This window comes from Notolepis coatsorum, assembly GCF_963971535.1.
Source record: "Notolepis coatsorum genome assembly, chromosome: 8".
Lineage (NCBI taxonomy): Eukaryota > Metazoa > Chordata > Actinopteri > Aulopiformes > Paralepididae > Notolepis > Notolepis coatsorum.
In genome coordinates, this window is record NC_140172.1 from 59,023,172 (window position 1) to 59,039,735 (window position 16,564).

General features: G+C 39.4%; 1 protein-coding gene across 2 annotated transcripts in view; it reads right to left on the reverse strand.

Moving 5' to 3' along the window:
• Nucleotides 1–16,564, reverse strand: part of mink1 (misshapen-like kinase 1) — a 255,643-nt gene that overhangs the window by 186,522 nt on the left and 52,557 nt on the right. For both annotated transcript variants that reach the window (XM_084320845.1, XM_084320846.1), the window contains 2 exons: nucleotides 7,058–7,123; nucleotides 762–944 (listed from right to left, as the gene is read on the reverse strand). In XM_084320845.1, coding sequence (XP_084176971.1) covers nucleotides 762–944; nucleotides 7,058–7,123 — 249 coding nt within the window. The remainder of the gene's footprint in view (nucleotides 1–761; nucleotides 945–7,057; nucleotides 7,124–16,564) is intronic.

A 16,564-nucleotide genomic window follows, 5' to 3' on the forward strand; every position in this document is an offset into this window, starting at 1 on the left:
AGATATATAGAGAGAGAGAGACTGTCCGCGCGCGGCGCCAGTCTAGAGAGACAGACAGACAGACATGTTCGAAGCTTGTGCCATCGAACGAAGCTTCGAAGACTCGAAGTATTTAAGACAGCCCTAACCAATACCAACATTAATCAAAACAAGGCAACTCCATTTTCTTCGTTGTTGGTACATAGAGGCTTGTTAGATCCAATACTTAACAGTTCAGAACTCAGAATGTGTCATGGTGGTGATGACACCCAGCCCCTGTTGCTCCGTCTCTCCCTAGTGTTTCCCTCTCCCCCTGCGTTTCCAGCCTGAGCCAGCAGATGTCCCCAGTGTGTTCCCACGTGTGGTCATGTCTCCTGTCTGCCCAGCTGTTCGTCATCGGTCTTCTACCCCAGCTGTAGGAGCATAAGTCATTATTCCCTGGTGTATTTCAGTTGTGTTCCCCCAGCCACGACTGATATATCGTAGTAGTATAGCTGATATGTCTGTACTACTATGCACTCAAGTTCAACAAAAAATGCCACTGATACTTAGCTGCCAGAGATATACACTGCTGACTTGTTGTACACAAAATGTAATGTATAGAACACTGATATTCTGACATGATGACCCTTGCTTCTTTTATAGTTTCCTTGTGCACGCTGCGGAAAGAGTGCCTTGCCTGAAACGTCCGTGTGGCGATACATAAAAACGTTTAAATGGAGCGCTGTCCTAGTCTCTTTGTATTAATAAACAATACATAAGTCATGTATTTGGACACAGACCCAGAGTTGGTCATCGTGCCCTGGCGGACTCTTCTTGACGAAGGCACCGTAGTAGGTGGCGATGTTGCGGTGGTGGCTGTACTTCTTCAGCATGTTGATCTCCGCTTTGATCTCCTCCTCTTCCTCCTCCGTGACATCCATCACTTTGATGGCGGCCAGCTGGCCGGTCTTCACGTGACGGCCCTGGGCGTGACGGGTGGAACAGAGGGTTATCTCTAAGGGTGCACGATATTGATTTTTTGACCCCGATATCGATAACTTTCTGCCCCTCAAGGTCGATACCGATACCCGATAATATATATATATTTATTGTATTATAATTTTTTCTTTTTATGTATATTCCTGTAGTTTTGACCTAACCAAATTTATCATGACATGAGCGTTACTACTATGAACAAAACAAAGCCAAGAGAACAGTTTTGACTCTTCAAATAAAGTGACTACCGGTATATTTATTTTTCCAAATAAATATAATTTGAGTCAATCACAAAATTCACAATCCGTCAATGTCATTAACAATGCGTTTCCCTGAACAATGAGTGAACTAAAAACCAACAGGTATTGTGCTTTGTCAGCAGATAAAACATTTGACGCTATAGGAGAGGAGACTGTTGTGGTCTTGGTCCATGAAACAACTATTACTTGGCATTTATAGGACAGCACGCCTCAAAAAGAATTAAATAAACCAAACAAATCATCTCTGTCAAACGTCTTTAATTTTGCAAACGCCTCGTCAATAGGTACAAGCCGCGCCGGTTCCTTTGCAGCTGGCTTTGGATTAGCTTAGCCTTTAGCTGCTCGGCGTCGTCGTCGGATTTTAATACACCATCGTAGCGGTGGTGATGTTTCAGGTGACTTATTAGGTTGGATGTGTTATAGCTTGTTGCCCCTTTCCCTCCTCGTGGAACGTCTGCATTTGTTACAAATAGCAAGCAAACTGTTTTCCTCTGAAACTTTTAAAAAGTCCGACGACGCCATCTTTGTTTACTATCTGTGCCAGCGTTTCCGTTAGCCGGTAATTACCGGTATTTGACCGGCAAAATCTGTTGAAGTCCGACATATTGGTCATAGTGTCCGGTGAAAATAGTTCCCTCTGGGCACAGTTTGATTATTTGAATTGTATTTGGATGGGCTGGAGTTGGGTGGCCTATGCGATGAACAAAACAATCATTGCGTTTGTTGTCGTTGCTTCGCTCAGCGAGAGCTTGCTGCTGGATTTGCGGAAGGCATGCAGCTGCAGACCCACAGAACCCACCAGCTTTGCTGGCACAGTGCGGTCCCCAGACCTGGAAAGCTGCTCTGCGGGTCTGCAGCTGGATGCTTCTTGCAAACTAACTGCGGCCGGCTCGCGCTGATAACAGCTTTCATTGTTGGACCGGCTGCTTGGTGGAGCAACGATGAAACGAATGTAATGAATCGTTCGTCGCATGGGCTATTTAATTTTGGCCTGTTTTGGTACGGTTCGGGTGGTCAAGTTGTGCTTGGAGGGAGTTGTTTTCACCGGACATTATGACCAGCACCAAGTCGTTGGGAGGTGGAGATATACATCACGCAAACCCACGATAATGTTGCCGTCTCTCTGCAAAATTTCTCAGTTCTTCGCTTGATATAATTAATACAAATGTCCAATATAACGGAATTCGTTAGCTCATAAAAATGTGATTATAACAGACTGCTGTTTAGTGTCGGACCGACTGCCCACATACGCAGTCTATTTTATTTCAAGTCAGCAGCAGCACGGAGTATCGAGGGACTTATTTTATTTGGAATATATTAATGACTATACGCAAAAGTAGCCTCGTTTTAAGTAATAATATTATAAATCTACATGCCTTGAGGATGACATTCTTTATATAGCCTATATCAATTGTTTTAAAGCTCAATAAACTATGACCGGAATTAATCTCATTTGTCCGGTAGATTGAAATCTTGCAGGTCACGGAGACCGGCAACAGTTTTTTCTAACGGAAACCCTGCTGCTTCTAAATGTTACGTGACTACATCACAGCCAGGCATGAGAAAGGGAGAGCTGGATTTGTGAAAAACTCCCTCTTCCTAAACCACACGCTATCAGTCGTACCACAGTACTGGCAAAACGGGAGGAGCCTACAGTAAAAACAAACGCCCTTCATCCCAATCCACCCACACCGGATTTCTTTTAACCAAATTTATTTTTTATATATTATCGGAGCTATCAATAACGTTATCGGGTTTATCGGGATGACGTCATAATTGCTGATATCGGCCCGATAATTATCGTGCATCCCTAGTTATCTCTAATGGGTCAGTCGACAACAAGCAATCATTCATTCATTCATTCATTCATTCAACAAGCAATCATTCATGTTGCACAAAGAACGTTAAGTTAAGATCTTCCTTAAAATCGGAGTTAACCTCTTAAGCCCGGTACCAGGCCGAGATTTATTTCACGTCACTAATTGATCTATGGACATTATACAAAAGTAACTGTACTTGCAGTAGATTTCATTCAGTCTTTGCTGCCCTGTAACGGGCGCCTGGTGGTACTAAATCCAGATTTAACTCTGCCATTGGAAAGAGATTTAGCCCGATCCATAGATTTATGAATTGGCCATAATAAAGGTCATTTATAGGCCTGATATTCTATATTCATATTTCAAATTGCAGGATGGCACATGGTGACACATGATGGCAAAATTCTGTACTATACAGTATGTACAAGAAAACCTGTAAATCATCTGCCCTTTGTTCATTGGCATAGATTTTTTGTACACTTGATCTCAAGAAGGTGCTGAATGAGCTCACTTTTGGTCAATGTTAGCATGCCATGGTGTTATTCACCGTCAAAGATATCATAGATGTCCCTAGATAGATACCAAGAACATACAAATTAACCTTGTAGAAGTGGAGAAATCTTCCATTTACTTGGGTATGTACTTTTAGGTGAATTTTCTGAAAATATGGCTAGGGCTTAAGAGGTTAAAAGTAAAAATTAAATTGGTTACACAAAACACCCTTAAATATTCTCTTCAAGATTTCCGTAACATTTTCCCTTTCACTGCAGTAAATGCTTTAACGTTTTTCCTTAACTAAGGAAACCATTTAAGAGATGCTGTGCAAGACCTATGCAAGGATACATTAAACCACAAGTGTGTTTTGTGCAACCGGTCCCTGATCTCAAAATAACTTTTTGATTGAATTCGTTTTACTGGTGCTAAATCATGAAAGTTTGTTCCTCCTTATATTTCACAGCTCCTGGTTTTGTCACTGACACTATGACTGACAAATTGTTCCCAGACTGATGGTTTGTTAGCTGCACTACATTTTCTTTCGCACTCAAGACTTAGTACAGAGAACAATTAATAAAAAAGGAACAGCACTTATTAGGTGGCCTCGATCTGAGCTCAACCACTCCGAGATCCTCATGCTCCAAGACTCGACACAATTTAAAGGCATCCTGACATCCTAGGAACAATACAAAATTGCATCTGGGACGATGCAAAAACAGATCAGGGTCTGTCCAGGGATAAAAGAAAAAGGCCACTTTTTTATTATTTGGGATGGTTCCTCTTTAGTTCATTGCTGCCACACCAGAAACAGAAAAAAAATATCCGTATCACGTTATAACGTGATAACTTCTTGTTTTAACATAAAAGTTTCACGTTATAACGTTTTGTTTTAACATAAAACGTTTCACGTTATAACGTGATAACTTCTTGTTTTAACATAAAACGTTTCACGTTATAACGTGAAAATCATGTTTGAATAATCTGCGAGACCGGAACATTTAGGAATTATGGCTCTTGTACATGATTTGATTAAATTCTACTTCATGCTTGGGTTGAGACATGGCGAGATTATGCTATTATAGAGCACGGTGGATGATATTGTGATGAGTATGCGTACACTAGAAAGGGTGTTGAAATGCATGCTGTACAGAAGGAAGAATGAATCTGGCTCTGGGATAGAAATGTCCGACGCACATAATAATGTGCGGCACATTACATATATATTCTCTGCTTCGAAGTGGTTATGCTTTGGCCCTCTTTCGAAGTGGGTTATGCTTAGAGTTTGGAATCAGGGCTGGTGGTCCATAAATATGTATTCTAGGAGAATATATATGTAATGGGCGAACAATCTTGTGTGTACAACAAGGCGGACATTTCTATCCCAGAGACCGTCGGAGCTAAACCAATCAGAGAGGGTCTTCGCTGTATGCGGGCTAGCCAATCAGAGAGCGTCTTCGCAAACTACGGCTACGAAAAGAAATCATGCAGACGGCGCACATCGTTTCCTTATTCAAACATGATTATCACGTTATAACGTGAAACGTTTTATGTTAAAACAAGAAGTTATCACGTTATAACGTGATACGGATATTTTTTTCTGTTTCTGGTGTGGCAGCAATACACTTCCGTAAGTTCGGGACAAATTCAACTAGTTAGTTCCAGGACAGTTGTAAAAAAAAATATTTAAACAAATTATATATATATATATATATATATTGATACACTATGATAACGTGATATGCATCCCCTCGCAATTTTAACAATGATACGGGGGGCTAGTATAATGACATTTCTTATGGTACTATTTCAAAGATGTTCTTGAAGCTCTTGGACATCTGAAAGGTCATGAATATCATCCAGTAACTGATTCAAGGACTTTTATACATGAGAATAATTGATTGAGATTTTATTTCCCTGAGGGATATTATTGCAGCCCTGTGGTCTAATGAAAAGGAAGAGAGCTAAATAGCAACATATCACAATATCAAAACACAATACTCTAACTAGGTCACAAGGCCCCTCCTTATATCATAACTGAAATATGATCATGCTTTAGCCATTTTATGTAGCATGCAGGGCAGGCACTGTTACTATAAGGAGGATATTTTCTTTGGGCGCCCCAACACTAGGGGCCTGGGTACAGCTGTCCCCAAGGCATTTACGCCCCTGCACTGGGCTGCACCAGCTATGTGTAAGTTCTCTCCTGAGGTAGGGTATAAAGTCGACACTAGAAGCTTAGTAAGGCATAAAAGAAAAAATTGTTTGGTTCCTGTCGGTTGTCAGTTAAGGCCATGGGTAGGTAGGGAATTTATTTTATAAAAAAATTTCCCACGGCGACTATGGATAGGGAATTTCTTTATTTAATTAAAATGTTCACGACAACATGGATGCATGTACTCTGCCAGCATGTTTAATATCAATAATACTAAAGGTTTGACAAAGATTTTTATGAAATAAAAAATATATATATAATAAAACTTTTTTTTTTAATTATTATTATTATTATTATTATTTTTAATTAAAAACTACAAAAACTAAATTGGGTCGCACCTAAATCGGCAGGGTCGGTCGGCAACCGGAACCAAACCATTTCTTTTTTTGGCCCAACTACTAGTTATGGTGTAAAGTCGACACTAGAGGCTTAGTAACTACTAGTTAGGGTATAAAGTCTGCACTAGAGGTTTAGTAACTACTAGTTATGGTGTAAAGTCCACACTAAAGGTTTAATAACTACTAATTAGGGTGTAAATTCTACACTAAAGGTTTAGTAACTACTAGTTAGGATGTAAAACCACACTAGAGGCTTAGTAACTACTAAGTCCACACTAGAGGCTAATCATATTCAATTATGTCTCTCTCTACTGGATTACTGTTGCAAAATGTGGTGCAACCGCTTTTATTTTAGTAATGTGTAAATCACAACTTAGGAGGAATTTACATTGTACCTAGGCTCTGTTTGAACTAAACACACAGCTGGTGCAACAGGCTGCTGGGTACTGCAGAACACAAAGGATGCACCGATGTGAAAATTGTGGCCGATACCGATAACCGATATTAATATTGCTGTTCTGGCCGATACCGATATTTACCGATGTCGATATCTCTGTATAGAAAACACTTTTTTATGATAATCAAATAAAGAGCTATTTTCCAAAATGCATTTTTTTTTTTACTTTTGTAACTTATTTTCAGAAATGAAACTATAAGGCCAAAACATGTAAGAAAAAAATATATATATATATATATATTTTAATATCGGCCCTATCTTGATATCGGACCGATACCGATGTGTTAAAAAACTGCCATATCGGCCGATATTATATCGGCGGCCGATATATCGTGCATCACTAATGGCAATAGTAGCGATGTGCCAAGTGTCATGATAATGTCATAGTGTGATCTCCCTGTTCACCACTGATCTTTAGTGGTGAACAGGGAGATCACACTATGACATTATAATGTCATAATAGTGTGAGTGTGAGCTTGCTCTGCCCCTCCCTCCCTCGTGCACCCGCCCACTCCTCTCACCTTGTATACTTGCCCATAGGTCCCATTGCCTACGACCTCGACCAGCTCAAAGATCCCTGCTGGGTCCTGGGGGAGGAGAGGTGAAGAGTCATTAGGACAAACAAGCACTCAAACAAATCATGGAATTGAATTACATTTTATTTAAAAAAAGGATGAATTGATCCCCTTCACTACTTTTAAGGACTCTTATCACAGAGTAAGGACTCTTATCACAGAGTTGTTTACACACACACCTGCAACTGTCACCCAGCCTTTTAACTATAAGTTGTCTGTTCTGCTTCCTTCATGTCTTACATACCATGTAATTTTATTTGGTTGTTTGTTTGGTGTGTGTTTTAATAATTTGTGTGATGTGTAAAAAAAAATCTGTGATGTATGCATCGTCCGTCTCTTTTCCATTTTGTGTGTCCCGTTTCCTGTTACCCTTCAAGAGGCCCTTCTGTCCTCTTGGCATTGTAACGTCATTGTAAATACGAATTTGTTCTTAATTGACCTGCCTGGTTAAATAAAGGTTAGGACAAACAAGCACACACAAACCGCCTGGAAGACCATTAGTTGAAGATGCATATTTGGGTGGAACTAAGCAACACAAAAGATGTGCTGGAAACACAGGCCAACTTATTGCACGATTACGACTACAGGCCCCTTTTGTGATTCTCCTGCCTCGTTCTTTCAGCCCTGCTGAATTCGTAACTCAGTAGTGTCGACGATAATGGCTAGGCTACATCAAGATAAATATTATATGTCATCACTTTCTCCCTAGAGAGAGGGTGAGAGAAAAAAAGACAACAACATCCAGTTCCACTTTCACACTGTTTCAATAATGGCTTATACAAGACGTGTGGGCGGCTGAGCTGCTGCTTGTACAGCGTGACCCATCCTGCTTTCATCTGCTTCCAACCTGGAATATCCTCCAGATTGTTTAGCAGGCATTTTCTGCCTTTGACAAAACAGGACCGCCTATATGGTGGAAAGACATGTTCACGAGAGAACGATGAACAAGCTACATGTACGAGTCGATAGTAAGAAATTATAGAATGACTGAAGACAAGACTTACTAGTCTGTACTGTTTGAAAGAACAGTGATTATAACAGTGATTGATTTATTATCATTGCTTTTTGCCTCGTCTTGTTGTCTCATGCTTTTATGCTCTGTATTGTATGTATACTCAACGTGACTGTAAATGAGGGAAACCTCACGTTGCTGCATTTCTAGTTTAAAATAAAATGATGAACGGTGGACAAAATTATAATAATAGCCATAAAGTTAAACACAAGGATTGAGTGTAGGGCTGGGCGGTACCATCATGGATCCATGCAAAAGTATGGATTTTTACTATATCATCATCCACAATATATACTTAACTGTACATATTGTTTAACACTTCTTTGCAGCAGTGTTAAATGAAAGTAAATGAAAATAGGCCATTTTGAATAAAATCATAATTACAAGATAAAGACATAATACATTTACTAATAGTCATACCACATTTGTACTGGAAAAATAAACACCATCAAAACCAGTTGAAAACTAAATGGGGGCGATAAGGAGAAAGATGGGCGAGGGGGGAGCGGGAGAATGATGGTATGGAGGAGGAGGTAATGTAATTATCCAGGGTAGAGAGAGAGAGAGAGAGAGAGAGAGAGAAAGAGAGAGAAAGAGAAAGAGAAAGAGAGAGAGAGAGAGAGAGAGGCGGTAGAGGCATCACCCACGTCCAACGCAGAGAGTGGGCTGAGAGGGAATAAAGTGATAGAGGAGGAGGGAGGGTGGAGGACTGCACCAGCAGATCACTGTAAACAACCACCACCACACATGGAGTGGTGCAACCAGCCAGAGAACTAGGAGAGTTCCTCTCTAGAAGCAATACCCATAAAAAGCTTAGATTATTTAGTGTGCCTCACAAACTGGCCAATTGTACATGAAACAATGTACAACAAATTGTATAATGCCTCTATAAAAAACACACTGACCGCAACTTGATTCTTAAACCATCAATTATGTCCCCAACTGAAAACGTTGTTACCATATGCAATAAAAATATATAGGCCTACATCATCGGTTTTATATCATAACAACGGTACACAAAAACCACAGTTCGGTATGTATCTCGGTTTTGAAGTCATGGTTCACAGTTACATTTTTTATAAAGAAGCTAAATCTTGCGCTTTTATAAAGCCTTAAATGACTGCTTAGACAAACAATATTTCAAAGTTTTGTTTGTCTAAGATTTAAAAAGGTTTAAACTTTACAGCACTGACAATTTCTCTAAGTATTTTCTTTTACCTGTGTTTGATAAGACACCCAGTCAGCAGCAGTGTCCCGAGACTCCCGACCCATATACAAAACGTGCTTAATTAAGTCTAATTAATTAAGTCGCCTTTGTCTCTATTAACCCTTTGATCGCCGGGGTTAAATTCATAATTTACCATGGATCGCCAGCCCTATTTAACATGGAGAAGTTCCCCTTCTTTGCAGGGCTATAACTTTTTAAATTGTATTGCTAAATTGACATTACCATGGCCCATTCAAAGTCCTATATCTATTGTTCAGGGTGTAGCAACGTTATACTTTTTCATTCACATATTCATACTAAAATACGGTCTAAAGTATAAGTATGTTTTTATCATTTTCTGCAGCTTTCTCCAGAACTTGATTTATAGCCCTAAATGCATTATATTGATGATCAAATACAGTTTGATAGCGATCGGTGCCAGATAAAAAATTTCAAATGGACGTGGTTCTAGAAGTTACTACGTATGATCTGATGATGACCGGATGGGCGGGGGGTCGTTTATAATTCCGTGGGCAACGTTATATCATTCATCTAGTGTGGGTGATATGATCATTAGAGCAGTTTAGAAGACATTAGAAAATAACGCTGAAACTCACCGTAGCTTCCTCTCGCCGTTGGACGATGAGCGTGGAACAGAATTTTTTCTATTATGGGATATAGAAATACCCGATCCATTTCCAGGTTGTATAATAGTATATACGTCAAAATCATGTTGTTTATCGAGTTATTGGCAACGGATCGCTATGTATTGTGTCGAGCTCGAGTCCTGGGACCTATAGCGAGTGATCGGTAGGGATGGGTACCTTTCACATTTGAACCGATACCGGTACCCAGCGGTACCTTTTTTCGGTACTTTAGTCTCAAGAAATTTAATTTACCTACCTCAGTCGTAAAAAAAAAATTCCAAACTTCAAATAACTACAATTTCGACAGTTTTCGGCTTGTCATTGCTCCGACTGCTTTGTTGTTTAATAAAGTCAAATCCTAGGTAAGCATATATTGTGCGTGTGAACGTTGACATGAAAAGAAAAAAGTAAAAAAAAAAAAGTAAAAAAAAAGTAAAAAAAAAAAAAAAAATCTGTACCCATCCCTAGTGATCGGACCAAATTGAAATGAGCACCAGCGTCTACATCCTCTTTCTTCCCTGGGCGATCTGCCGATCGGCCACCAGATGGCGGTCTTGAACCGTTAGAGAGTTGACAGGGGATCACCAGTACATATACTGTCCCCGGGGGAGAAATATGATTTCGATCACAGATTTTTGAAATATTGATATCAGCGTACAGCGTCATCGGCAGAATAAGCATGGCGGGGAATGACGCTGAAAAGCGTCAACAGCGATTAAAGGGTTAACTACATATAAATATTTATATAATTGTTTGCTTTATAGACGAAGGTTGCAACATAATTATGTAATGTAATGTTGTTGGCTGTGTAATGGAGAGCAGCCGCCCAGGCAGCACAGCTCCTGACAGTGCAGCTACCAACTCATTATTAATTAATTAATTAATCCAATCCACTTTATTTAGAGCATATTTAAAAACAACAAAGTTGACCATGGTGCTGTACAAGTCCCACAACATAAGATAAAAAAAAAATATATATATATATATATATATTGTCGAAGCTTCGAATTAAAATCAAATATTTGAAAAAAAGCTTTGAAGGTCAGCCCTAGTGTGCAGTTACTGTCAAGTTTATAAAAAAATCAAGTATTCCTCTCAACTTCTCACTTGAATGTGCTGCATGGCGGATAGAATACTTCCATTGAGCTGAAGAACGTGCCAGTAGTAACAACAAAAGCAATAATATACAATACAACAATAATAATAAACAGCAATCATGGCGTGATGGCAGATAATTAAAAACCCAAATCGGTTGCGAGGACAGTGATTTGCACTCTGAGCAATCTGAAAGCCCTGTTTGGAAATACTTCAGATCAACTTGTGGAACCTCGAGACAAAGTTGTATGCAAGCATGTAAACTACAGCTGGCCTACCTTCTTTTTTATGCCAATGCTATTTTGGGAGTTCCAGCGTCAATAATGTATAAGTATCCTACTTTTCCATTTTTTAGCACTTAAATTGTAAATCATCCCTTAGGGTAGACTTGAAGATATTGAATAATGAATAGAGACAGAAGTGTCATGCACGCCCCTAATGGTTTGATACTATTTCCCGTTTCATGCCAAGGAAAATATATAGTTTGAGTTTCATGTTCATCACACCTTGTGCGATAACAACAACAAAAAATGTGTCCGCAGAATCACACCTCGAACTCCGTCTTAGGCATTTCCAGGGCTCCCAGACAGTGCTTCTTGACAATGGAACGTCAAGTCGAGTGTGACATTCTGTGCATGTTTGAGGTGTGTGTGGGGGGGGGGGGGGGGGTTCTTCGAGGAAAATGGAAAATAGTTCATAGCTAAAGAAATGTTTGTTTTAAAAGCCAAAACACTGCATCATCAAGTAGAAATATGTGATAGCCTAACCCCCCACGATTGCTCAATGGTTACAGAAAGTTAAACATGATGGAACACATGACTGCCCAGCAATGGCTGTACAGAATGTAATTTTTAATTAATTATTTTTTTTACATTCAAAGCTTCTATTGAAGTATTCGAACGAAGCTTAGAATGTCTGTCGTCATATTTTATGACTAAAAAAAAATAAAGAAAATCTTTTAAACTTTTTTTTAATACATATCCTCAAACTAAATCCTCAATTTGAATAAAGTGATTAATCTCATAATTTTTTTTTTTTTTTTATTAAGTTAACTCATTCCCTCATATACTTGTTATTGCTAGATTTTCGGTTTTAATATTCTATACACTCTCACGGACCTCTGTGTTATCATTGGAACTCATTCTGAGACCTCAAGAGTGCAATGCCGGCCGAATCCTGCTAGTTGGCAGTATCGCCTACCCTTTGAAACCTTATTTCACACTGTGTGTTACATTTTATATGGTCCAGGCGGAGAATTTGGACCCCGGCAAGTGAAACGCTTCATTCGAGCAACTTGGAACACGTCCAGCACACTTGATGCATATTTTGTGCCATTTCATGTCAGGGACCCGATGGACATCAATACTGGAAATCGCGATCAGACAATTGGAATATTCATTTTGGAATAACTCCTAGCAAAGGTAAGGACTATATGACATCAATCCTACTTTGATCCTACAATGATTTCACATCGATCGCAACGATCAACTAGAGCCATATGAAATCCGTTTATTTTAAAAAAAATTATCAAATTCCGCTTTTTCCGTTTTAATATTTCAGAATTCTGTATTTTGCTTTGTACGCTAATTTTACCATCAGAAATAGTGTCTAATAAGTGGGAATGAATAAATGTCCACAATTTAATAAGATATAACAGTCCATTTAATGTTTTAAGTGCTGCAACTCAGAAATACAGTTCAATTTTACACAATATTTTTCAAATAATATTGTGACAAAATAGAAATACACATTTCAAGTGTAAACAAACAATAGATACAGCTAGCTACTACTGACATTATCACAATGTAAGTAGCCTAGCTATATCTATTCTATTGTGATGAAATATAGTAATGCATAATTTAGGCACCTTTAGTTTAGTTTATAAAGGACAGTGTGTATTGACAATCATTTGCATTAAACAAATAGATGGGTGCACCAGATTTAGCAAGAAGCTATAATTTCTAGTCCCATGTACTTCATGTACTGCAACGTTACATAGCTATTTCATCACAATAGTGTCAGTGATTAGCCTCGCCCTATAGCTGTATCTATTGTGATCACCAGGGATCATCGTTAGAGAGCTGGTGTGTATGGGGCTGCGGCACTGCAGATATACCCTACTTAAGCATTACATCACGCGCAGGAGTGGGTTGTGACAATTAGACCATGCCTAGGGGTGGTCGTTAGGCCCGAGGCGCAGCCGAAGTGGTGTAATGCTTTTATACAACTGGCACATTCATCCAACCTTATTGCTATACAATAAACACATTAATTGAAGATTTATTGAAAAAACCATCCGCCAGAAAAAGTAGTTCCCACAAAAAAAAAATAGAAGTTGCCTCCATGTGGAAGCAGCTCGGAAGTGCATCCAACTGTTCTCAGTAGGACATCCAACAAACTAACACATCCAACTGTCTTTCAACTAGGCATCCAACAAACTAAGACATCCAACTGTCTTCCACCCAGGCATCCAACAAACTAAGACATCCAACTGTCTTTCACCTAGACATCCAACAAACTAACACATCCAACTTTTCTTTAGTTTTTAACATACTTTCTATAAAACTTCATTCTTAGATGCTTCTATAGAAAGTAGGTAAGACAAATTAAAAAAATAAGTTTTCTTTGGGGGGGGGGGGGGGGGGGTTTATTTGCCCTATAAGGGCTTGTGTCCATAGCGGAAGTTTTTTTCAATGCGGAAAAAGCTCAGAGCGTTTTCCTGGGTCTCGCGACTGCCGCGGCTCCGCCCCTTCCTCGGTGTTGATTACCTTGATGAGCGCGCTCCTTTCCAAAAGTTGAACTAGTTTCAACTTTATGCGCAGAGAGCGCTCCGCCCAAAAACGCTGCCGCCGAGAGCTCATAAGCGCGAGGCGCGGCGCTGGGAAGAGGAGCGCGCCTGTCGCGTCTCCAGCATAGAAATTAATGACAGAAAGGAGCTGACAACTCATAAAACGGCCGCTATGGACACAAGCCCTAAGAGTTTTTTTTTTTTTTTAAACCTACTTTCTATAGAAGCAGCTGGGAGGTGCGCTGTTTTAAGTGAGCGTGGGTTATTGAATTGATTGATTGATTGATTGCTACTTTTATTACTGTACACCTCGTTTCCAACTGGTTAAGTTTAGGTCCTCTTTCGAATTTGGTTAAGGTTAGAGTTTGGAATCAGGGCTGGTGGTCTATCGCCCTGCTCTAAAGACAAACTCTAACCTTAACCAACTTCGAAAGAGGGCCTAAACTTAACCAGTTGAAAACAAGGTGTACAGTAATAAAATTAGCAATCAATCAATCAATCAATTCAATAGTCCACGCTCACTTAAAACAGCGCACCTCCCAGCTGCTTCTATAGAAAGTAGGTTAAAAAAAAATATGCAATTAATCAATCAATTCGCACAATTTTTATTTTGTTCCACAATGACTCATGACCCATCAATTACATCATCCAACATTGTTTAAGCAACTAAGACATTCGCCGTGACAATCGTTTTTCATTTTGTCTTTATGACCCTATCACCATTATCCTTTCGTAATGTTTCCTGTCCGGTTTGTCCGCCATCTTGCTTTAATTCCTAAAACCACGAACGCACATTGATAGTGATGCGGTTGTGGGCGGGTCCTGGGACCAAGAGCGTGGGTTATGAAAAATACCCACGTGTAAGTTGACTGTTTCAGCCAATCAGAATCGAGAAATTTGCATGCCGTTGTATAATCTGTTTTGAAGCACAGTGTTTTCCCGTGTTCCTGACATGGCTTTTGGAGAGTGATCTTCGAACGTGTTTTGAGAGTCCAGTCCACGGCATGTTGACAGAATTTGCAAAACACCTTATCGCCGGTCATATACAAGTCATTAGGATACTGCACTGCTCTGAATTTAGGGCTTAGTGGGAATTTCTTCCGACGTCGAGGGCTGGGCGATATATATCGAGTATACTCGATGTATCGCGGCTTGTTCTACATGAGATGTAGTAAATTACTATATCGTGAACATCGAGTATATGTTGTCACGTTGCGGCTGAGATGAGACTTGCTTTTGCGCAGAGCTGTCCTCTCATTTCATTATAGACACATGACCAGCGCGGACCTTAAATTACATGCAATTGTAATTTCATTAGACAGACCAGCGCGGACCTTTAACGACATGCAATTTAATTGACGCAAGCAATGGGCTAACGTTAGCTGCTAACCAAGTTATCCATGATGACTAGGCTAAGCTAACTAGCGTTAGATGCTAACCCTGGAAAATGCTCAAAGCGGACTCCACAACACTAGTTCCATTCGTGAGGAAAGGGGGTGGGTTATATTGACGACGCTTGACAACAGAAGTTTAAACATATTTATTGGTTATTAGTTTCTTTATATCATCCAGTTTCCATCTCCGTGTGTTAAACTCTTCCTGTTTACATTCGAGTGTGACATCATCACCTACGGCAGCTTAGACTATCAAAACGCGAACCTAGAACAAAAACCGAGGGGGGGGGTCTGGCTCTCTCGCGTTCTCGCTCTCGCTCTCTCTCTACATTCAATGATTTAAAGTAGCCAAACGTTACAGTATAAATACGAACTGGATAGTTGATGATATAAACATTTAATTTCATTATCTGAAATATTCTAAAATCATTAAGTCTGCTATAAGCCATTATCCCTTTGTGTGCGATTATTATTTTCTCACAGTAGTGTATATATATATATACATACATACATATATGTGTGTGTGTGTGGCTAAAGTGGATAGAAAACACAGTACTGTGCAAAAGTCTTGAGGCACCCAAGAGTTTTTATATAAATTGTCTTAGATGTAAATAATTTTTTTTATTAGTGTGTCAGTAGACTACTCTTATTACATTTTCATTTAATTATTTTTTAAAGCATCTTCATGGTTTAATAATGCAAACATGTGTTGTAGGGACTTATTATAATCATATTGGCTTGACTGTATGCATCAAAGGGTTAAATCAAGCATTTTAAGTGCTTTAGAGGAAATGTCAAAATATCACGATATATATCGTGTATCGTGATATGGCCAAAAAATATTGCGATGTCATTTAGAGGCCATATCGCCCAGCCCTACGTTAACGTTAACACCGAAGCAGCTAGACGCTTGGAAATTGCTGCGTGTTGTGTGTAACACGCTGTAGCGTCCCCGGTCATGTTCGCGTTGCACCAAACGTTCCATGTTCTCCCGAACACGGAATTTCAGTCCAGATTAGGGCAAATTCTGCAATATTACACGTTTACAGTTGATTCCGTTTTTTATTGCTCAATTCCGTCCGCGATCGCTCTACGGTCAACGTATGTAGTCAGGGAGCGAAATTAACTTTTTGACTCACCGGCCAGTGGCGGGTAGATGGGAAGAATCTACCCGCCAAGCATATTTCTTACCTGCCACATTTTTTTTGATTAAAAAAAAATATATATATATATTTTATATAAAATTTTTTTTTTTAAATAAAATATATATTATATAATCATACTTGTAGTTGTATTATCTGCGAGACATC